Source organism: Pogoniulus pusillus, chromosome 26 (assembly GCF_015220805.1).
Source record: "Pogoniulus pusillus isolate bPogPus1 chromosome 26, bPogPus1.pri, whole genome shotgun sequence".
NCBI classification, from domain to species: domain Eukaryota; kingdom Metazoa; phylum Chordata; class Aves; order Piciformes; family Lybiidae; genus Pogoniulus; species Pogoniulus pusillus.
Window position 1 is genome coordinate 13,735,684 of NC_087289.1, and position 23,655 is coordinate 13,759,338.

The 23,655-nt window shown below is 44.3% G+C and overlaps 1 protein-coding gene across 1 annotated transcript in view; it reads right to left on the minus strand.

Moving 5' to 3' along the window:
- The window catches only part of DNER (delta/notch like EGF repeat containing), a 107,594-nt gene that overhangs the window by 37,710 nt on the left and 46,229 nt on the right, over nt 1–23,655 (minus strand). Inside the window, exons 3-4 of the mRNA XM_064165101.1 lie at nt 14,566–14,660; nt 12,007–12,173 (exon numbers count right to left, since the gene is read on the minus strand). Of these exons, the coding sequence (XP_064021171.1) occupies nt 12,007–12,173; nt 14,566–14,660 (262 nt within the window). The remainder of the gene's footprint in view (nt 1–12,006; nt 12,174–14,565; nt 14,661–23,655) is intronic.

Below are 23,655 nucleotides of genomic sequence, written 5' to 3' on the forward strand. Positions count from 1 at the left end.
TGGGTTTAAAGGCTGGAAGTAGCTTGTCTAATCATCTGACTCCCAGTTAAACTCAGGTCATAGCACTGCTATTAATTCCTTCCCCAATTCCCATAACAGCAACTGAGCTAGAGTGAGATTCAGATTCCACTTTTAACTTCTAGGTAAGAGGATAATTTCAGAACCATGTTTACAGCTCCCTTCGTGTAAGGTCTGGAAAAAACATTACAGTTCATAGAATCAACCAGGTTGGAAGAGACCTCCAATATCATCCAGTCCAACCTAGCACCCAGCCCTGCCCAATCAACCAGACCATGGCACTAAGTGCCTCAGCCAGGCTTTTCTTCAGCACCTCCAGTGGCAGTGACTCCACCACCTGCCTGGGCAGCCCATTCCAATGCCAATCACTCTCTCTGCCAACAACTTCCTCCTAACATCCAGCCTAGACCTCCCCTGGCACAACTTGAGACTGTGTCCCCTTGTTCTGTTGCTGGTTGCCTGGCAGAAGAGACCAACCCCACCTGGCTACAGCCTCCCTTCAGGTAGTTGTAGACAGCAATGAGCTCTGCCCTGAGCCTCCTCTGCTGCAGGCTGCACACCCCCAGCTCCCTCAGCCTCTCCTCACAGGGCTGTGCTCCAGGCCCCTCACCAGCCTTGCTGCCCTTCTCTGAACATGTTCCAGTATCTCAACATCTCTTGTGAAATGAGGAGCCCAGAACTGGACACAGCACTCAAGGTGTGGCCTGACCAGTGTTGTGTACAGAGGCAGAAGAATCTCCCTTGTCCTGCTGGCCACACTGTTCTTCACACAGGCCAGGATGCCTTAGGCTCTCTTGGCCACCTCCTGGGCACACTGCTAGCTCATCTTCAGCTACTATCTACCAGCACCCCCACGTCCCTTTCTTCCTGGCTGCTCTCCACCCACTCTGTCCCCAGCCTGTTAGAGTTGCCTACCTTAAAGTTCCAGTTCACAAATGTACCAGTGTTTGAGTCCACCTAAAGGTTCCTGAATGAAGAAGAATGACTGTCAAAGCAGCTGGACACACCATCACAATGAAGTGATTGTGCTCCTGTGCACTGGTGAGGCTGCACCTCAAATACTAGGTTCAGTTTTGGGTTCCTCACTGCAATAAGACATTGAGGATCTGGACAGTGTTTGGGGAAAACCAACAAAGCTGCTGAAGGGTGTGGAGAACAGGTCTTATAAGGAGCAGCTGAGGGAACTGGGATTGTTCAGCCTGGAGAAGAGAAGGATGAAGGGGGACCTCACGGAAGGAGGTTATAGTGAGGTGAGGGTTGGTCTCTTCTCCCTAGTGTCAGGTGATAGAACAAGAGGAAATGGCTTGAAATTGCACTAGTTGCACCAGGGAAGGTTTAGGTTCGAGATTATGATTTTTCCTGCAAGAGTGGCCAGGCATTGGAACAGGCTCCCCAGGGAGGCAGTGGAGTCATCATTCTTGGAGGCATTCAAGAACCACGTGAACGTGGCACTTTTGGACATGGTTGAATGGCTGTGGTGGTATTAGGCTGACTCTTGGACTCTATGATCTTTGGGGTCTTTTCCAACCAAGACAATTCTATGATTAGTTCCCAAGTTTTCAACTTATTTTTAATCTACTTTCCCAAGGAAATCAGACAGCAGTGGGATGTCTATCACTTTCCATCTGTTCTCTTTTTCTCTCTCAACACTTTCCCACACCAGAAGCTTTTGGGGTCAGCAGACAACTTCAGCACTTTGCAAAGCAGCAGAATTCTCAAAGACAAAATGTGCTTACAGCTTCCCTGCACAGTATGCAGTCCTGGTGCTAAGGGCATTGGTAAATCAAAACGGGCAGGAAAACAAAAAAGGGCCCCAGAATATGATGATGTCAATCCTCCACCCCAGTGGGCACTACTGTCAGTTAATCATTGCTTGGAAAATGGCAAACTGGGATATATACAAAGAGTAGAAAACCAGGCAGTATCAGTCCTTCAGAAGCAAAGCTGTGGTACCTAGACAGGTTGGAGAAGTGGGCTACGGAGAATGGTTCAATAAGGCAAAGTGCAAGGTCCTGCACCTGGCTCTGGGCCATCCTTGATACCAGCACAGGCTGGGGGATGATGAAATTGAGACCAGCTGTGTGGAAAAGGACTGGTGGATGAGAAGCTGGACACGAGCCAGCAATGTGAACTTGCAACCCAGAACCACAGAACTTTAGAGACTGGAAGGGACCTCCAGAGATCATTGAGTCCAACCTCCCCGCTGAGGAAGGATCAGGTAGGGTAGTCTGCAGAGGAACACATCCAGGCAGGTTTTGAAAGTCTCCAGAGAAGGAGACTCCACAGTCTCTCTGGGCAGCTTCATTATCATCCTAGGCTGCATCAAAAGAAGCGTGGCCAACAGGTCAAGAGTGGTTATTCTGCCACTTTGTTCTGGTGAGACCTCACCTGGTGTACTGTGTCCAGCTCTGGGGCCCACAAAACTGGGGGAGCTGGTGCAGGAGCAGGTCCAGAGGAGAGCCACAACAATGACCAGTAGGCTGGAGAACCTCTCCTAAGAAGATAGGCTGAGAGAGTTTGGGCTGTTCAGCCTGGAGAAGACAAAGCTCCAAGCAGACCCTATATGCAGCATTTCAATATCTGATGGTGACCTACAGGAAGGCTGAGGAAGGACTATTTACAAGGGCTTGTAGAGGTAGGACAAGGTGCAATGGGTTTAAAGTGGAGAAGTGTAGATTTAGGCAGGACATTAGGAGGAAGTTCTTTACAGTGAGAGTGGTGAAATACTAGAACAGATTTGCCTGGAGATGTGGTTGAGGCCTCATCTGTGGAGACATTGAAGGTCAGGCTTGATGAGGCCTTGAGCAATCTGATCTAGTTGGAGATGTCCCTGCTGACTGCAGGAGGGTTGGACAAGATGACCTTTGATTGTCCCTTCCAACCTGATGCATTCTGAGATTCTGCACTGGGTATACCCATCTTCAGTTTCAGCTTCCTGAAACAATGAGGCTTCTATCAGACCCCATTGACCCATTGCTTATCAGCCTTAGTGGTCCAGGGTGGAAGCAACAGAAATGTATCTGCTAGCTTGCTCACAGATCATGCTAAGTTCTACAACTGAAGTGTAAAAGATCCAAGAAAATGCTAGCCAGCAAGCTGAAGAGGAGTGCTCAATATGCTCAGCCTTTTCATTTGTAGCCACTGAACTTGGCAGACATAAGAATAATTTAAAGAAAGGAAGCTAGGAAAAATACATTTTTCTTGCAGCACTCACCAGGAAAAAAAAGACAAAGGGAGACTTAAGTTTAGCCTTCTAACATTTTTCATGTCAATATTTTATCCAAATATTTTTTCATGTCCACAACACTCTCCCTGTCCAGGTATCATATCATATAGCTGACATTCAAGACTAAGAGGAGCACCACAGGAATCTTTACCAACTGCCACCATGTTTAAGTGTCTTTTTAGATCTAAGCAGTAAATTGAGTTTAACTGTACAAACCATTTCCCCTCTCTTAAAGCTCTGTGCATCACAATCTCAAATAGTAATCAAATATCTAGGAAATGGAAGAATGCTCAATCCTTCCACTCATGACTGAGAGGTCTCCTACCAAATGAAAAAGCATAAGATTGCATTCTCATGGCACACATCGTTGTGAAAAGTTACCTTTATGTGGTGAAATGCTTTTGATTTATAATTAAAGAATCATTGATTGCTTTTTCCATGACCCTAATGGTCAGGGTATTAAGGCCAATCAATACCCTCAGGGTCTCTTTCAACTCAAGCCATCTGTGATTCTATATTCCATTTCCTCATTTCTCTGTTGCTTAACAATTACCCAACTTAATAACCTGGCTAGACCAAAACCTACTTTAAAGACTACAAGACAGTTAGCAAGAGTACACTTAAGAAACCTCTAGCATACAGCTTATTAAGGAGATGTGACAGTAACTTAGTGTGACCTTCTGTCACAGCCTCAAGGACCCTGCTTACTGTCCAAAAGAGTGTTGAAATCCCAGTGAAGGGTGACAAGACTAATCTTCTAATAGACTTCCTGTGTCACTGTTTCCACATTATGTGCTTATTTAGCAGCATCTCAAGAACACTGCCAAACTGGCAGCAAACTATTTTGGGCACAAATGCAGACCGCTGGGATCTCTGATACAACACTTCACAAAAGCAGTTAAGTGCAGTGGAATATACATGACGTTGCTGGGCCTGTGATAAGGGGTCCTGTGCTAGGTGGTAGACTGCAGGCTGTACAGTACTAGCTCAAGAACTCAAAGCATCTTACAGGAGTTATTAAAATGTGCCTCACATTTGCTTTTAAATCAGGTTAAACAGTTTCAGTTAAAGGGTTTCAGTTCAAACAAGCATGTGATCTGCTGATTGGAAATACCTTGACTGTGAATTTGGCAGTATTTGAAGGCAGAGAAATCCTAATAATAAACAAAGAAACAGGTATCCCACCAAGCATCACAGATTTGAGCAGGTGAACCTTCAAAGACAGACCAGAAGAAAAAAATTCCTACTGTTACTTGCTAAAGCAGCAGTGACTACAAATTAGTTTTGAATGATTCACTGATTAAATAATGACTCTAAAGAATAAAGATTAGATGCTAGCTTAAAACATAATGCATTGTATGTAAAAGTAAACAGTCTAATGTTTACATCTACTGACAGCTGAAACAAGACACACATAACTTGATCATGAAGTGTATGGCAGGATATTGACCCTTATCATCTTTATAAAGATATCACAGCATCACAGAGTGATAGGGATTGGAAGAGATCTTTGGAGATCATCTAGTCCAACCCCTGCCCCACCAGAACAGGCTGCACAGGAACACATCCAGGCAGGCCTTGAATGACTCCAGAGACAGCAACTCCACCACTGCTCTGGGCAGCCTGTTCCAGTGCTCCACCACTCTTAAAGTCAAGAGCTTCCTCCTCATGTTAAGATGGAATTTTCTGTGTTCAAGTTTGTGCCTATTGCATTTTGTCCTCTCGCTGGGCACCACAAAAAAATTACTGACCCCATCCTCCTCTCACTCACCCTTGAAGTATTTGTAAGCATTGAAAAGATCTCCCCTCAGTCTTCTCTTCTCCAGGCTAAAAAGCCCCAGGACCCTCAGCCTTTCTTCATAAGATCCTTTTTATATAGCCTAGGTGCATTCTTCAGTAGGGTTTGGATTTCAGCTGAATGCCTAAGTTTTTGCCTTGTAAGACCCTCTTAACCGAACTTAACACTTCATTGAACTTCTGAAGCTGTTTGCACTTCTGCTGCTGCTGTAGCATTTCAAAAGGCCATTTTCTGCCAGCTCAGCTCTTGGCTCAGAACTCCAGGGAAATGTTCACAGCTGAGCACAAGACCTCAATACTGCCTAGGGCCCTTCCAGGCAGATTGCACACATTAATGTGAAAACCCCACTAAGTGTAGAAGTTGTCACCAAGTTCCTCCATTAGCAAGGTTGACTTGCACAAGAGTAACTGGATAGTAACCTATAGGTTAATGCAACTCTGCTGAGCAGCAGAACCGCATGAGGACTCCAACTGCAGCATGTGCAAGGCAATGTGATTTAATTTAGCCCAGAGTCAAAGGGGGTTAAGTCAAACAACTGCACATATGCCATGGGCTAGGAGCTCACACAGATGCTCAGCTGACATATGGTAACTTGCTAAAGCAGGAGTAACTTGATTACGTGGCTCACAGTGGATGCAAGTCACACATCCCCTTATAAAGAAAATTCACAGAATCACAGAACACATTGGTCTAGTACAGACCCCCAGAGATCATCTTGTCTAACCCCTCTGCAGTCAGCAAGGACATCCTCAACTAGATCAGGTTGCTCAGGGCTTCATGCAGCCTGAACTTGAATGTCTCTACAGATGTCTCAGCCACATCTCTGGGCAGCCTGTTCCAGTATTTCACCTCTCTCCCTTGATCATGGAAGCTGATCACAGAAGCACAGGAAGTTAGGGGTTGGAAAGGACCCAAGGAGATCATCTAGTCCACCCCCCACCCACCCCCTGCCAGAGCAGCACAATCCTATCTAACACAGATCACAGAGGAACACATCCAGACAGGCCTTGAAAGTCTCCAGAAAAGGAGACTCCACAACCTCTCTGGGGAGCCTGTGCCAGTGCTCTGGGACCCTTACAGTAAAGAAGTTCCCCCTTGTGTTGAGGTGGAACCTCTTGTGCTGCAACTTACACCCATTGCTCCTTGTCCTGTCACAGGGAGCAAGTGAGAAGTAGATTTTGTCAACAGTTCTAATATCCTAATAACCATGTTAAAGACTTAGTAGAGCTAGAGAACAGTTGGACCCAATGACCTTGAAGTGAAACAAATGTATGATTTATGAGACTTGCCTTTTTATTTTAGGTAGTTGGGAGAAAGGAAGGAAATAGGATGCACAGAGTTCTCAACTCCATGCAGTGGTAATCATACGATATGATTACCCAATTTCCAGATGCATGCAGCAAAAAAAATTATATCAATTTTGATCACTAGCAGAACTGGACTGTTAATTTGCTACCTGTACACCAGTGTAGGAATACTTACACTAGTTTATCAGGCAGACTGGGAACTGTGAAATTACAACTAAGTCGCAGGTGTATCTTTTGGGTCATGAAGCATGGAATTGCTGTCTCAGTGAACAGGTATTTTAATTTAGCACCAGAGTAAATTAGCTGACTCATGAAGAAGCAGATGGTGTAAGTCACTGCAAAGCTTATGAAGTGTGAGAATTTTTGTTGTGTTGGGGTTTGGGGTTTTCTTTTAATGCTTTTACTATGTGTTGCCTTTGTCGTTTTCACTATTTTGATGGCAGGCTGCATTTTCAGAATAAACATTCCAATTATCAACCAGAGTGTGATTGCATTATTACAGGCTCACAGGATGTTAGGGGGTGGAAGGGACCCAAGGAGATCATCGAGATCCTGCCGGAGCAGGACAATCCTATCTAACACAGATCATGGAGAATCATAGAATCATAGAATCACAGAATCAACCAGGTTGGAAGAGACCTCCAAGATCATCCAGTCCAACCTTGCACCCAGCCCTAAACAGTCAACTAGACCATGGCACTAAGTGCCTCATCCAGGCTTTTCTTGAAGACCTCCAGGGACAGTGCCTCCACCACCTCCCCGGGCAGCCCATTCCAATGGGAAATCACTCTAGACAGGTCTTGAAAGGCTCCAGAGAAGGAGACTCCACAACCTCTCTGGGGAGCCTGTGCCAGTGCTCTGTGACCCTTACAGTAGTGAAGTTCCCCCTTGTGTTGAGGCAGAACCTCTTGTGCTGCAACTTACACTCATGCCAGGGAGCAGTGAGCAGAGCCTGTCCCCCCCCATGCTCCTGGCCAGCCCTCAGATACTTATAAACATTTATCAAATCCCCTCTAAGTCTTCTCTTCTCCAGACTAAACAGCCCCAGGTCCCTCAGCCTCTCCTCATCAGGCAGTGCCCTCCAGTCCCCAAATCATCCTCGTAGCCCTCTGCTGGACCCTCTCCAGCAGATCCCTGTCCCTCTTCAACTGGGGACCCCAAAACTGAACACAGTATTCAATATGAGAGCTCCCCAGGGCAGAGTAGAGGGGGAGGAGAACCTCCCATGATCTGCTGGACACACTCTTCCTAATACACTCCAGGATCCCATTGGCCTTCTTGGCCCCAAGGGCACATTGCTGTGCCATGGGTAACTTGTTCTCCACCAGCACCCCCAGGTCCCTCTCCACAGGGCTGCCTTCCAGCAGATCACCTCCCAGCCTGTACTGGTGGAGTTGATTGAGAGAGCTGCCACACAATCTGAAATGTCCTTCAAAGTCCATCAGCAAAGTTTTTTTCTTTTCTAAAAGGAAAATGCTAATGCATTATTTTCCCAGGGGAGATATTATTTAATCAATTTAGTAAATCTCATGCACTTGCAGCCCACTTGTATAGAAAAAGATTGTTCCTGCACATGTTTTCAAATCCAATATATTATTCCCTGCAAGACAGTAATGTTTGGTGTCGGGTGAGTTAGACTCCCCCCAGCACACTTCCCCATCAGCATTTTCAACTCACCAGAGACCCTTAACTGCAACCTATTAAGATTCATGAGAACCTCAGCCTGAAAGACTCCTGCACATATTGGCAGTGCATCAGGGGACTTTTATCTCAGCTTTTCAGCCTTGTAAAATGCATCTAATCTGATCTGAATGTTTTGAGATACATTGCAACAAAGAATAGGTATGTGATTGCAACAAAGCACAGGTATGTGATTGCAACAAAGCACAGGCATGTGATTGCAACAAAGCACAGGTATGTGATTGCAACAAAGCACAGGCATGTGATTGCAACAAAGCACAGGTATGTGATTGCAACAAAGCACAGGTATGTGATTACAACAAGGTTAAGTTTTGCAGCTACTCATTTGCAGAGATTCCAGTACCATTATTGCCAGCAGGAAGCTAGGAAGATGTTGAATTAAAACAAACACTGATGACACATTTAATGAACAACAGCTGATAGGAGAATCACTCATGCACTGCAAAGAACACTGAGAAAATAGTATCAAGCTGTACATCTATTGAAGCAAACAAGCAGACTTCCTATGAATTACTAGGTTTAAAATATTGATCCCTTAATTGTCATCTCTTATTTTAAAGTATGGTTATTTCCCTCCTTTTTCACTGCCCAACTATCTCCATGGCAAATCTTGATATCCACCTACAGCACTCTACAAAACAGTTATTTTTCTGTGTAAATATTACAAATGTTTCCCTGAATAACCTATTTTCCCCCTTTCTTTTTTAAATCCTTCATTTGAGCACAAAACTTTTGAAATTTCCTTGGCACCAAAAGAGATGTTTTTGCATCAAATGAGATGTTTTTGCATCAAATGAGATGTTTTTGCTGGAAACAGTGAGCAGAGATCAACAGTTCACCTGGCTTGCAGTACTACTACCTTGGTCTAGTAGCAACTTTGCAGTAACATCACACAATCATCAAATGGTAGGGATTGGATAGGATCTCTGGAGATGACTGACTCCCACTCCCCTGCCAAGGCAGGATTACCTAGAGAGGGTCACATAGGAACACATCCAGGCAGGTTTTGAATGTCTCTAGATATGGAGGCTCCACCACCTCTTCGGGCATCTTGTTATAGTGCTCCAGTAACCTTACAGTAAAGAAATTCCTCCTCATGTTTGGATGGAACTTCTTATGTCCAAGCCCATTACACCTTGCCCTGTCACTGGGTGCCACTGAAAACAGACAGGCCTGACACCTACCCTTTCAGTATCACTAAGCATTTATGAGACCCAAATCAGTCTTCTCTTTTCCAGTCTAAAAAGGCCCAATTCTCTCAGTCTTTCCTCATAAGCTGTTCCAGTCCTCTAATCATAAGTATGATTTAGTATCATAGGTAACATAAACATTACACTTAATATTTATGTTCATAAGTAACCAAAATAAATTCTTCTAGAAGAGCTGCACATGTCTAGTATCAAACCTTACAAACTCATTAAAAGCACTCTATGCCAAGCAGTCATGGTAGGAATGGGCTATGCAAAGTACAAGCCAGTCTTCAATTCAGTGCTCTTTCTCATCTACTGGGGCTTATTTTAATGGGGTAAATGATGTAATTGAACAGCATCACCATGCTGCATAATCACAGCAGCATAAGTCATAAGTCATCTCACGCACTGCAAAAGACTGTTTTAAGACTCAGCTTGACAGGGTGCTGGACCATCTCATTTCAACTAGACAATTACCTAGAAAAGTTGGACCAAATCATCCTTGGGTCCATTCCAAGCAGGCATTCAATGTGTCTATGATTCTATGAATTACAGTACCTCACTAACAAAAATAAACCCCAAAAAACCCAAAAGACACCAAACCAGCAACTCAAGATGTAAATCAAAGACAAAAACACACACAACCCAAAAGCACTCATGTCATCATTTTCCTTTGCACTTCCAATGAGAAAGGTTTCAACAGGTAAAAAAAAAATTAATTCTATTTGATTCACTAATTAAGAGAAGAATCCCTTAAAAAAAAAACTATCTGAATAAGCAGAAAAAGAGGGAGGTTGAGGGGGAAATTATATATAAATGTATCTATATAAAAATATATATACAGATAATTAAATAACATCAATTGGCATGGTCCACAACATTACTGTCTGACACCATGCTTGTGCCACCCTACAATTTATTGTGTTATCTTGCACAGGGTTAACAACTGCAAGGAAAAATCCCAGTAACAGAAAGAAGCTACAGAGGAACAAGCACAATAAGACAAACAATAAAGAATGAAGCAATATGAGTTTGAGTTGTCTAAATTAATAGCTCGTGCTGATTGGGATGTACAGTCAAATGGAGCCTTCACAGAGCAACTTGGGCCCTGTATTTGGGAGCTTATAAACAAAGCTAGCACTTAGGTACTTTTGTGAGTGTAAAAAGAATTAATAGAAGAAAACACTTGATATCAATTACAGTATTTTACTAACAACCTTCAAGGAGTGTCCTTGCTAATCATAGAATCATAGAATCACAGAATCAGTCAGGGTTGGAAGGGACCACAAGGATCAGCCAGTTCCAACGCCCTTGCCATGGGCAGGGACACCCTACCCTAGAGCAGGCTGCCCACAGCCTCAGCCAGCCTGGCCTTAAACACCTCCAGGCACGGCGACTCCACCACCTCCCTGGGCAGCCCATTCCAATGCCAATCACTCTCTCTGGCAACAACTTCCTCCTAACATCCAGCCTAGACCTCCCCTGGCACAGCTGGAGACTGTGTCCCCTTCTTCTGTTGCTGGTTGTCTGGCAGAAGAGACCAACCCCACCTGGCTACAGCCTCCCTTCAGGTAGTTGTAGACAGCAATGAGGTCACCCCTGAGCCTCCTCTTCTGCAGGCTGCACAACCCCAGCTCCCTCAGCCTCTCCTCACAGGGCTGTGCTCCAGGCCCCTCACCAGCTTCATTGCCCTTCTCTGGACACTTTCCAGCACCTCAACATCTCTCTTGAATTGAGGAGCCCAGAACTGGACACAGTACTCAAGGTGCCAGGGAGAACATGGCACTAGTGTATTTTTGTGGGTTTTTTTTTCCTGTACTAGCTACACACTTAGAATTTGGTCCAATCTTTCTGCATCAGAATACTTTTAATTTTACAGTTATTAGTATGGTAACTGGCCAAATAACAATGTGTGGCAGCTTATACTTCATTGTAAGATACACAGCATTTCCAGCAGATTACAACAAATGCTGTTATTACAATGACTTTGGTTTCATCTGCCCAGAAAGTTCAATTTAATCAAGTGTGTTCTGTCTATGCATAAATACCTCATTAAATGAGTTTAAGTCATTTCCCATACACTTAAAAATAGCATATCAGCCTATTTGCATTGTAACCCTTCCACAAAGATGCTTAACATTTAATTGCCCAGTGAAACACAGAGCTTACTTCTAAAAGTTTCATATTCACAGAGGCAAAGCAAGAAGAGAAAAAGGAGTGCAAGTAAACACTGTGGATAGATCAGACTTCCTGTTCTATTTTAATACATTTTTTCAAGCTTACTGTGTGCATGCCTAAGATTCTTTAGAAATTTCACCATGATACAATACCCAACAAAGAAACACCTCACAAAATCAGTTATTTGCTGTAGCATTAACCAAAAGCTGTACAGTTGATTATAATTGAACCAGATATCATGCTAAGGGACATGGTTTAGCTGTGGACTTGGCAGTGGTAAGTAAATGGTTAGATACTGAAGGTCTTTCCCACTCTAAACAATGCTATGACTCTACATAAAATACCTGAATCACCTAAAAGGATTGGGCAGAAATCACCACCTCCATTTTAAACCAAATGGTGCCATCTGTATAAGAGCTTAGTGTCCTTCATCTGCTTTGAATGAATCAAAGTCTAAAACACGGTCTCCATGTCACATCTGGATCTTTCTGCAGCACTTAAATTAAGGGAATGACCTCTTTGTTTCTCTAAACATTAGGTAAACTCTCAGCTGTTGCCTAGATGTGATAAAGTTAGGATGTTACTCACCAATGAAATAGTTGTTTCCTAAAGCAAGCATTTCTTCAGAAAGAACAAGTCCACCCATTGCCTGCAGAAGAGTGACACTTCGGCCATCTATAAGTGAACACTGCTTAAATCCAGTGGTTGTGACTTTCCACAGCAGGATAAGGGAAGCAGTAGCATCTTGCCTTATTCTAAGAAAAGATAAGACTATTTACACTGAGGGAAACTGGGATCCGAGGAAGAACATCACTGCAGGAGAAAAGCTCAGCAACAAAGAAGGAAATCTTAAATGGAGCAAGTATGGGATCCTGAGGCCTGAAGGGGTTTTTAGCATGTCCACCACAAAAAAAAAAAAAAAAAGAATTATTCAATGATAAGGTTTGCATCTGTAACAGCAAACTGAATCATACAGGGTCTGCATTTCTGATACTTAGTGCCCAAGAAGAGCTTTACATGATCATTGTGTAACAGCAAAGCATCCTTATTCAGGCTTTGCATTTCTGCCTTTATGGCTCTGTTCTACACACCACCATTTCCTGTAGCCATCTTCTTTACCTCAGAACATTTAATGTTCATTCAATATGGGGAGAAGAATGCTGGTAGAAGTTTTCATTTGTTATTTAGCACAGCTCATTGGTGTAAATCAAGTGAGTCAAGTGATGCACCCAAGGTCACCGAGCCCACAGTGTCCTCCTGAATAGTGACTGGATAAAGTATTATCTACAACTTACACACACAGTGTTGGCTCCACCAGAGAGCACTGTATCTACATGAGTGTTTTTTCTTCTTTCCCCTACTCACTGCCACAAAGGGAAAAAAGGACTCTCATTTTTCTGGCAAGTTCCCAAATATTTGCATTGAGCTTCTTTGAAGAAGTCCCAAATGACTTTGAACAATCCTCCGAACATTCAAAACACAGCTGCGTCCAAGTGCTGAAAACGACTAAGTCTCTGCTGATCAAAAAAGGGCCTCCAAACAGCCACAGATGATATTCTGTGCCAGAGGTTTCTGTACTGAAATTCTGCTTTTCAGTCCTGCTAAAAACACAGGTATAGAATCATAGAATCAGTCAGGGTTGGAAGGGACCACAAGGATCAGCTAGTTCCAACCCCACTGCCATGAGCAGGGACACCCTATTATTTGTCCCTTCTCACTTTGATTTGAGCTCAAAACAAGAAATCCAAGGCTTTGTAATCATGTTTGACTCAGGCTGAAAAAAATATTTCAACTAGACATCATAAAAAGCCAATTTTTGTCATTGCTACCCTCAAAGCTAACCATGTCCCTTTTAGAACAGGGTAGCAGCTAGTTTCACAATTTAGGTCAGACCTGCTAATAAGAATGAAATTAAATTATTACATTATTTTCCTTTCATAGACAGCCAATGAACCAAAGATGTCACTTGGGCTTTTAACACAGAAGAGACTATGAAATAAAGGCAGATATTGACCTGCATTAATCTAACCCAGATATAAAATGCTACTAAAGATACATAGGTGCTAAAAAAATGACCCAAAGTTAGTTTATATTCTGCAACCTCCTTTAAGTTAGTTTATATTCTGCAACCTCCTTTAAAGTGAGGTCCCTCCATCAAGGGTCTTAAACAGAATTCACAAGCATCAACTTATTCCTGATTTCAATAAATGACAGCCAGAGCATCCACACGCAGAGATCTGCTCCTGACTTCAGTTTAAGGCTGGTGAATGAGCAGGATTCAAAAGTCCTGCGGGGAGAGTAGGACAGCTCAAGCATTTAACAATTCCTACTCCAAACTGGCTGTGGCTTGTGTGCTTGCATCAGTTTGTGGGGTTTCTTTTGTGCAAGGGTGGCCTTTTTTAACTGAAAGCTGGGGTTTCTGAAAGATAAGATGACAATATGAGAAAGTAGGCTATTCTGGGAAAACCTAAGCCTAAAATTGCAGTAAAGCTGTGAGCTAGTGAACTATGCTGGCAGATTTTCATTTGAAATAAAGTTTCCAATGAAAAGAAGGTCTCATCCCAGCTGACAGAATCAGATCTTTCTGGGTAGTCAGGTTCTGGTTAGTTACAAAGCAAGGATTTGATTGAAAAAGCAGGACTTGGAAAAGTGAATTAAAGAGAATAAATTCCTTTTCTTTTTTTGAGAGATATGGTTTGTAGGACATACACAAAGATTTCACAACAGATGACACCCAAAGCAACAACCCAGCAATCAAATACAAAGTCACAAACTACATACATTTATGTCGCCAATGATAACACTTTCTACCAACAACAGCATCTCGAGATTAAGTGGGGGGAAAAGGCATTCACTGCATGCAAGAGAAAGGGAATATTGTGTCTTCTCCAAACTGACATCTCCCACATGTCTGCCCTGATTTCTAATGTGTTCTGATAGCCCAGAAAGAGCTTACATACTTACACCTTCGGGAAGTCTTAGATACACAGGAAAAATTACAGCAAGCAAAGAGCTGCTGTGGCACTGCTAGGTGCCTGCTCTTCCTGGATTGCTTTCATGTGCTTTTAGCCATTTGACAAATCCAAAGCCAGGCAAATTTATATGAAAGCACTGTTGTATTTCATCACAGGTGACAAATATTCTTACTTTATTGATGTATTCTGTGGAACTTCAAAGGAAACGAGCCGACCGCCAGCGGAGGTATTGGAACTGGCATTGCCACAAGCCACGTCGGGGGTTATCTGAAAACAAAAAGAGGGAGCTTGGAACATTGAGCTACAAAACCTGACCAGAGAAAACATGAAAGAAGATTTTAAACAATAGCACTTAGAGTCCAGTAGACAACTTTTAAAAATCATCAGGATAGGCTAAGCTATTCATGATAACAACAGTTCTGAAAATTCAGAGAGAATCATCCTTTGGGATTTTTGTTTTATCAAATACTTCCTCCACAGAAGTGTGGACTTCTAGAAGGCATCTTAGAACCCTCAGCAGGGCAACAGAGGGGATTCTCCCCTTCTACTCTGCTCTTGTCAGACCTCACCTAGGGTACTGGGTGCAGTTCTGGAATGTCCAACACAAGAAGGACATGGAACTGTTGGAGCCAGTCCAGAGAAGGACCACAAAGATGCTCAGAGGGTTGCAGCAGCTCTGCTATGAGGACAGGCTACAAGAGTTGGGGCTCTGCAGCCTGGAGAAGAGAAGGCTTTGAGAAGACCTTACAGTGGCCTTCCAGTATCTGAAGGGGACCTACATGAAGCCTGGGGAGGGACTATTGACAAGGTCTTGTAATGGACAGGACAAAGGGTAATGGGTTTAAACTGGCAGAGGGGAGATTCCAACTGGATGTTAGGAAAGGGCTCTTTGCAGTGAGGGTGGTGAGACACTGGCACAGGTTGCCCAGAGAGGTTGTGGCTGCTCCCTCCCTGGAGGTGTTCAAGGCCAGGCTGGATGAGGCCTTGAGTGACCTGTTCTAGTGGGAGGTGTCCCTGCCTGTGGCAGGGGGTTGGAACTGGATGATCCTTGAGGTCCCTTCCAACCTAAACCATTCTGTGATCTTTCTTTAGAAGTGACCATGTGTAGAAACGATTAATAGGCTTTTGGCCTTTTAACCTATAATTAAAGCTCTAATATTTGCCACATCTATGAAACATTGCCTCATTCATTTAGGTGGTGTTGGGGGATTTATAACAGCAAATACTGATACTGTCTTTATCCTGTACTGAAATGTATTTTTTCCCAAACATAGCTTGCTTTTAAAAGATGTTCTCCCACTTATCCATTGCTATTCTTTCCAAGTAAAAGTTGCTTGGAACAACTGTGCTTACAGATATTAGGAGCACACTTGGGCATGAAAGGATATCTGTACCAAATCTTAGTGCCTACACTAAGCATAGAAATCAGTTACTATATTAACTAGATCAAGAGGCCATACAGGATGCAATACAACATTATGGAATCACAATTATTTGTATCTTGTAAAGGCAGTCTGAAATCCTTTAGAATTTCCAATGATTCCTTGATTTCAGATCAGTAGTATTTTGTGTGGCATAACTGAGTTTTTCTATCAATTTAATATCAGCAGATCTCATTAAGTAGTTTTCAGGTATCTTCATCAGCTTGCCTATGAAGTATCACATTGTGAACAGCAAAACTGCTGTCTATGACTACCTGAAGGGAGGTTGTAGCCAGGTGGGGTTGGGCTCTTCTGCCAGGCAACCAGCAACAGAACAAGGGGACACAGTCTCAAGGTGTGCCAGGGGAAGTATAGGCTGGATGTTAGGAGGAAGAAGTTGCCAGAGAGAGTGATTGGCATTGGAATGGGCTGCCCAGGGAAGTGGAAGAGTTGGTGTCCCTGGAGGTGTTCAAGAAAAGCCTGGCTGAGGCACTTAGTGCCATGGTCTGGTTGACTGGCTAGGGCTGGGTGCTAGGTTGGACTGGATGATCCTGGAGGTCTCCTCTAACCTGGCTGATTCTATTCTATTCTAAAATTAAAGCAGTTTCCTTTGCAAATGGCTATGCTCATTTTGCCACCTTGTCTTTGCAGCCATCTAGAATGTGTGTGCAAGGTTTTACGTCAGCCTCAGTGGGAAAAGTTCAGTTGTAACCTGACACACTTTTTTGTGAATTAATCATCCAAAGACAGAGTCAGAATAGAATTTGTAAATTTAAGTGCATAGTACCTCACTATGCAATCTTAGACATTTTTCAAGTGAAGGATATTGAGATGTCATGGTTTGGGAGTTACCTGCCCCCCACACTCATGAAATCACCCAGACTAGACTCAGCCAGCTGGAAATGAAGGAATGAAGCTTCATACTCAGATCTTAGCACAACATACAAGCAGATATTGACAGTATACAACAAATATTTACAGCTATATACAGAAACATACAAGTTAAAAGTAATACAGAAACACAACAGCCCTCCCAGAAACCAGAGTCCCCAGGGGGGGCTCCCAACCACACTCACACCTTCTTTCCATCCCTCTACCTTATCCCAGACTATGCCTTGCATGCAACGTGAGACTGGAAGATTGAAGGGGGGTCAGAAGCAGATTAGTTACAAAGACCCAAGCAGAAACACACACTCCAACAGACACACTCTGCCTTGTCTATGTTTGTGTCCTTGCCTTTATACATCTCAGCAAGCCTCTGAGTGAAGCAGACATCACCACTGTTTCCTCTTCACAGCCTACACTCTAATTTCTCTCATTAAAATGTTCCAATTTGCCTCAAACCAGCACATGAGCTCTTTAAAATTAGAATTTATGTAGATAAATAAAAAAGGAAACATATTAAAGAAGCAAGAGCTGAACAAAATGGCTAAGACTTAACCTTTTGAAAATGGGACAAAAAGACTTTGGTTTGCAGACACATCAGGATTAAGCAGCACTAAGCACAAAAAGCAAACATTGCAAAAGTAAACAGAAAAGTGAAATGCAAATGGGAGACTTTGACTCTTCTGTTAAAATATCTGTGATGTTTTATATCTTCATCTATTAACTCTGTTTGCAACTGGCCCTGCTTCATGCTCGAAGAACCTGATAAAATAGTCTTCTAAACCATTAGACACTAACCAGGCAGGTGGTTGAGGCCCCATGCCTGGAGGTGTCTGCAGAAATTAAGTTAACTTCTAAATATCATAGAATCAACCAGGTTGGAAGAGACCTCCAAGATCAGCCAGTCCAACCTAGCACCCAGCCCTAGCCAGTCAACCAGACCATGGCACTAAGTGCCTCATCCAGGCTTTGCTTCAACACCTCCAGGGACAGTGACTCCAGCACCTCCCTGGGCAGCCCATTCCAATGCCAATCACTCTCTCTGCCAACAACTTCCTCCTAACATCCAGCCTAGACCTCCCCTGGCACAACTTGAGACTGTGTCCCTTTCTTCTATTGCAGGCTGCCTGGCAGAAGAGATCAACCCCAAACTGGCTACAATCTCCCTTCAGGTAGTTTTCTTTTTCAGCATCTGAATCCTCTTAAAAAACCCAACCTGGCAGCTTCTTTCTTGCTTTAATTGCATTGCAGTGGCATTGTGAGGTTTTTCATTTGACTACTGACTGGTCTTTGGGAATAAATAGAAGGGTGCTTGGTTTGAATGCTCTGTTGCTCAGCTAGGTGAATTCACAAAATGTGTTAGCATAGAATTTGCCTTTCTCCCCCCACAGCCTGCCTGTGTTGAAGGTTCAAATCAATGCCTTAAGGATGCTGCATAGTGTCCCAAACATCTTTTTCACTCTTATGGGTATGAATGATGAATGTTTCTGTTCCTATGATGTGTTCTGTACCATTGTCCAAGTGGATCCTTACAGTGCCCCTTATGGATTCCTAACTTTTGCTTTCTGTTAAAATTGCATCCAGCTCTGGAGCCTCTATGACAAGAGGGATGTGAAAATGCTGGAGCATGTCCAGAGAAGGGCCAGGAGGATGCTCAGAGGGCTGCAGCAGCTCTGCTGTGAGCACAGACTGAAAGAGTTGGGGCTGTGCAGTCTGCAGAAGAGGAGGCTCCCAGGTGACCTTCTTGTGGCCTTCCAGTCTCTGAAGGGGGCTACAAAAAAGCTGGGGGAGGACTTTTTAGGCTCTCAGGGAGTGACAGGACTGGGGGGAATGGAGCAAAGCTGGAGGTGGGGAGATTCAGCCTGGAGGTGAGGAGGAAGTTGTTGAGCATGAGAGTGGTGAGAGGCTGGAATGGGTTGCCCAGGGAGGTGGTTGAGGCCCCATGGCTGGAGGTGTTTAAGGCCAGGCTGGCTGAGGCTGTGGGCAGCCTGCTCTAGGGTAGGGTGTCCCTGGGCATGGCAGGGGGGGTTGGAACTGGCTGATCCTTGTGGTCCTTTCCAACCCTGACTGATTCTACAATTTTAATCACAGGATTTTTGAATTATTTTCACTGTAAAGAAAATGGTACTTGGATCAGACAAAAAACATGGTAAGAAGCAGCAGCTCTCACAATGGAAAAGAAAATATATGGTTCCAGTAGTGTCCTATTTCAGACAAATACTATGCAGACAAAAATGGCACCTGAATTAGGAAATAAATTACACAGTTCTTCCACAGCTGTGGCAAATTTGCTTAGAGATTTTTAAATGTATCTCTCTCTGTCTTACAGCTCTCTGCAAAACTGAAAGATTGGAGAATGAGAACAGAGAAGATCAATACAGTAAGAAAGGACACTCAGAAGGTTAAAATAATCTGTACATCTGAAAAATAAAACCAAACCAAACCAAATCCAAACCAAACTGCAGAATTCCTGCTAGAACTGGTAGGAGATATTTAAAACCTAATTCATTGAAAAATATATTTAAAATATTTTTAGAAGGTAAATTCCCAATTCCTCTCTATTCTTTTTTAATTGGCATAGTTAATTTAAAAAATACAAACAGAGCATTTAAGAATCATAGAATCAACTAGGTGGGAAGAGACCTCTAAGATCATCCAGTCCAACCTAGCACCCAGGCCTGTCCAATCAACTACATCATGATACTAAGTGCCTCATCCAGGCTTTTCTCATGCACCTCCAGGGACAGTGACTCCACCACCTCCCTGGGCAGCCCATTCCAATGCCAATCACTCTCTCTGCCAACAACTTCCTCCTAACATCCAGCCTAGACCTCCCCTGGCACAACTGCAGACTGTGTCCCCTTGTTCTGTTGCTGGGTGCCTGGCAGAAGAGACCAACCCCACCTGGCTACAGCCTCCCTTCAGGTAGTTGTAGACAACAATGAGGTCTGCCCTGAGCCTCCTCTTCTGCAGTCTAAACAACCCCCAGCTCCCTCAGTTTGTCCTCACAGGGCTGTGCTCCAGGCCCCTCACCAGCTTTGTTGCCCTTCTCTGGACACATTCCAGCACTTCAACCTCTCTCTTGAATTGAGGAGCCCAGAACTGGACACAGCACTCAAGGTGTGGCCTGACCAGTGCTGGGCACAGGGGCAGAATAACCTCCCTTGTCCTGCTGGCCACACTGCTCCTGAGCCAGGTCAGGATGCCACTGCCTCTCTTGGCCATAACTGCAATAACATGAAACCCTTCCACACTTCCCCTCAGGCACTCAGTAGTACTAAAGCTTGGGGAAGAAACTTACAGGTACAAGATAAATGATGCAGCTGCTTTGAAATTAGTCACCAAGAAAACTAAAATATTTATGCACCTGCAAGAGCCTGAACTGTGCTTAGGAAGTGCTTACAAAGATAAACTCCTAAGGCAGCACAGAATATACTGAAGAGCTTAAATTGTTGCTAGGAAATACAGCATTCTTCCTGTGCATCTGGAACTCCTACATACCTTGTATACATACTAAGGAACACACACATGACAGAAGTTTGCACCTAAACAGAGTTGGTTTAGGCTGGAAGGGACCTTAAATGCAGCTCCAACCCCCTTTGTCATGGGCAGGAGCATCTTCTAATACACCAAGTTGCTCAGTGCCTTCTCCAATCTGATCTTGAACATCCTCCAGGGAGGGGGCTTCAACAACCTCCCTGGACAACCTGTTCCACTGTCTCAACACCCTCGCCATAAAGGATTTATTTTCAATACCCAGTAGGGTTTGTAGCTACTACTGAAAGTAGTTCTCTGAAGATACTTATGGAATATGAAGATTCACAATATAGAGAATCATGGAACAGTTCCAACCCCTGCCATAGGCAGGGACATCTCCCACTAGAACAGGTCACTCAAGGCCTCATCCAGCCTGGCCTTAAACACCTCCAGGGAGGGAGCAGCCACAACCTCCCTGAGCAACCTGTGCCAGTGTCTCACCACCCTCACTGCAAAGAACCCTTTCCCAACACCCAGTTGGAATCTCCCCTCTGCCACTTTAAACCCATTACCCCTTGTCCTGTCATTACAAGACCTTATCAGTAGTCCCTCCCCAGCCTTCCTGTAGGCCCCCTTCAGGTACTGGAAGGCCACTCTAAGGTCTCTTCAAAGCCTTCTCTTCTCCAGGCTGAAGACCCCCAACTCTTGTAGCCTGTCCTCATAGCAGAGCTGCTGCAGCCCTCTGAGCATCTTCATGGCCCTTTTCTGGACTCTCTCCAACAGTTCCATGTCCTTCTTGTGCTGGGGGCTCCAGAACTGCACACAAGAATCCAGGTGGGGTCTGACAAGAGCAGAGTAAAGGGGCAGAATCCCCTCCCTTGCCCTGCTGGCCACACTGCTCTTGCTGCAGCCCAGCACAGGGTTGCTGTCTGGGCTGCACTCCCACTGCAGGCTCATGTTGAGCTTTTCATCATCCCAGACACCCCGGTCCTTTACCTCAGGGCTGCTTTCAGCCATTATCCACCCAGCCTGGAGCTGTGCTTGGGATTGTGCTGACTCAGGTGCAGAACCTTACACTTGGCCTTGTTGAATGTCATGAGGTTGGCCTGGGCTCACCTCTCCAGCCTATCCAGGTCTCTCTGGATGGATCTCTGCCCTCCAGCAAGTTGACTGTGCCACACAGCTTGGTGTCATCTGCAGACTTGCTGAGGGTGTACTGATTCCTCTGTCCTTATCACTGACAAAGATGTTAAACAGCACTGGTGCCAGCTCTGACCCCTGAGGGATGCCACTTGGCACTGGTCTCCAGGTGGACATTGCGCCCTTGATCACCACTCTCTGTGTGCCACCATCCAGCCAATTCCTTATCCAGCAGTGCTCCACCCATCCAGTCTGTGTTTTTCCAGTCTGGTGACCAGGATGTCATGTGGGACTGAGTCAAATGCTTTATTCAGGTCCAGGGAGATGATGTCAGTTGCCCTTCCCTTGTCCACTGCTGCTGTGACTTCATCCTAAAAAGCCACTCAATTTATCAGGCATGATTTGCTCTTGGTGAGGCCATTGCTGGGTACCACCAATCACCTCTGCTTTGTTTTTCATTGGCCTTAGCAGAGCCTTCAGGAGGACCTACTCCATGATCTTGCCAGGCACAGGGTTGAGTCTGACTGGTCTGTAGTTCCCGGGGTCATCCTTTTTTCCCTTCTTGAAGATGGGTGTTATGTTTGCCCTTGTCCAGTCAGCAGGAACTTCACCAGTCTGCCAGGATCTTTCAGATATGATGGACAGTGGCTTAGCAATATGTTTCTTGGAATGCTACCAGACATTTGTATTTCTACAAGGCCTTACCAACATCAGTAGACTAACTCTGCACCAGCAGTCCTGGCTAACTGGGCATGCCTCTGGACTGAAGGGTAGCAAGTATATAAATATGTCAGATGATTATGTTAAGAGTATTTGCTTTGAGGAAAAACTTCTTGAGTGAGAGAGTGGTGAGGAATTGGAACAGGCTGCCCAGGCTGGTGGTGGAGTTGCCTTCCATGGAGTTATTCAAGAAGCTGTAGATGTGGTGCTTCAGGTGATGGGTTAGTGGTCATGGTAGTTGGGTTCCGGTTGGACTTGATGATCTTAGAGGTCTTTTCCAGCCTTCATAATTTTATGATTCTATAAAGTGGGACACCCATCAGGACAAAAGAGAGGACAAAAGGAGGATCCAGAGAACTAGAGACCTGTCAGTCTGACCTCAGTGCTGGGGAAAGTCACAGAGCAGGTAATTTTGAGTACAGGCCAAGGAGGTGATCAGACCCAGTCAGCATGGGTTTATGAAAGGCAAATCCTGATTGACAAACCCAATCTCCTATAACAAAACGACCTGCCTAGTGAATGAGGGAAGAACTGTGGATGTTATCTACCTGGACTTCTAATAGTCCATACCCTGGATGGGTAAACATGGGCTGGACAGCTGTGCCCAGAGTGGTGGTGAATTGCTGCCCTTAAAATGCCTACCCATGAACTCCATGTTTGGCTGGAACGGTTAATGACTCCATCTAAAATGCTAACCACACAGAAATGTGACTTACACAACACCAGACTGAAGAAGGCACACAAGGGAAATCTGGTACAGAGAAGGGCATGCCCTTAATTGATAACGACATGAAGCACCCATGCAGAGATCACGCTGCATTTAGACTAAGTAATGAAAGCAGATCAATGTTTGCTTCTGCTTCAGTGCTCTCTCCAGATTCTGTACTTTAGTTAGTGCCTGACCTATGTTCTGTTGTAAAATAACACATATGGGAGACAGAACTCCAATGAATAAAGCTCTGTTCTCCAGACACTGCCCAGCAGAACTCCAACTGAAATGGGATGCAGCCCTATAACTACTTAGATCTCATCCGAGTCATGACATGCCAAACATGCACTGCACACAGGTTGATTTTTACTTTCAAAAACTGATTTAAATAAATGTTACAGAAAGGTGAAAAATGACCAAATTTGGTTGGGCTAGCAAAGAATGATGGAAAATAGACTTTTTCCAGGAAGGAACTCGTCCCTGTTCACTTTCTCAATGTGTAACATGTGAAAACATCTCTAAGGAACCGCACTCCTTGAAACACTTCAAAAGCAGATACAGCTGACATTCTACCTATTTATTCCTCACTAAACTCAAGAGAAATTACTTCACAAGCATTTTTCATGAAGAAAAATAATTTAATTATTTGCCTAACTGTAATTTTTGGCATTTCCTCAGCAATGAGCTTCATTAGAATCATAGAATCAACCAGGTTAGAAGAGACCTCCAAGATCATCCAGTCCAACCTAGCACCCAGCCCTAGACAGTCAACTAGACCATGGCACCAAGTTCCTCATCCAGGCTTTTCCTGAACACCTCCAGGGACAGCAACTCCACCACCTCCCTGGGCAGCCCATTCCAATGCCAATCACTCTCTCTGCCAACAACTTCCTCCTAACATCCAGCCTAT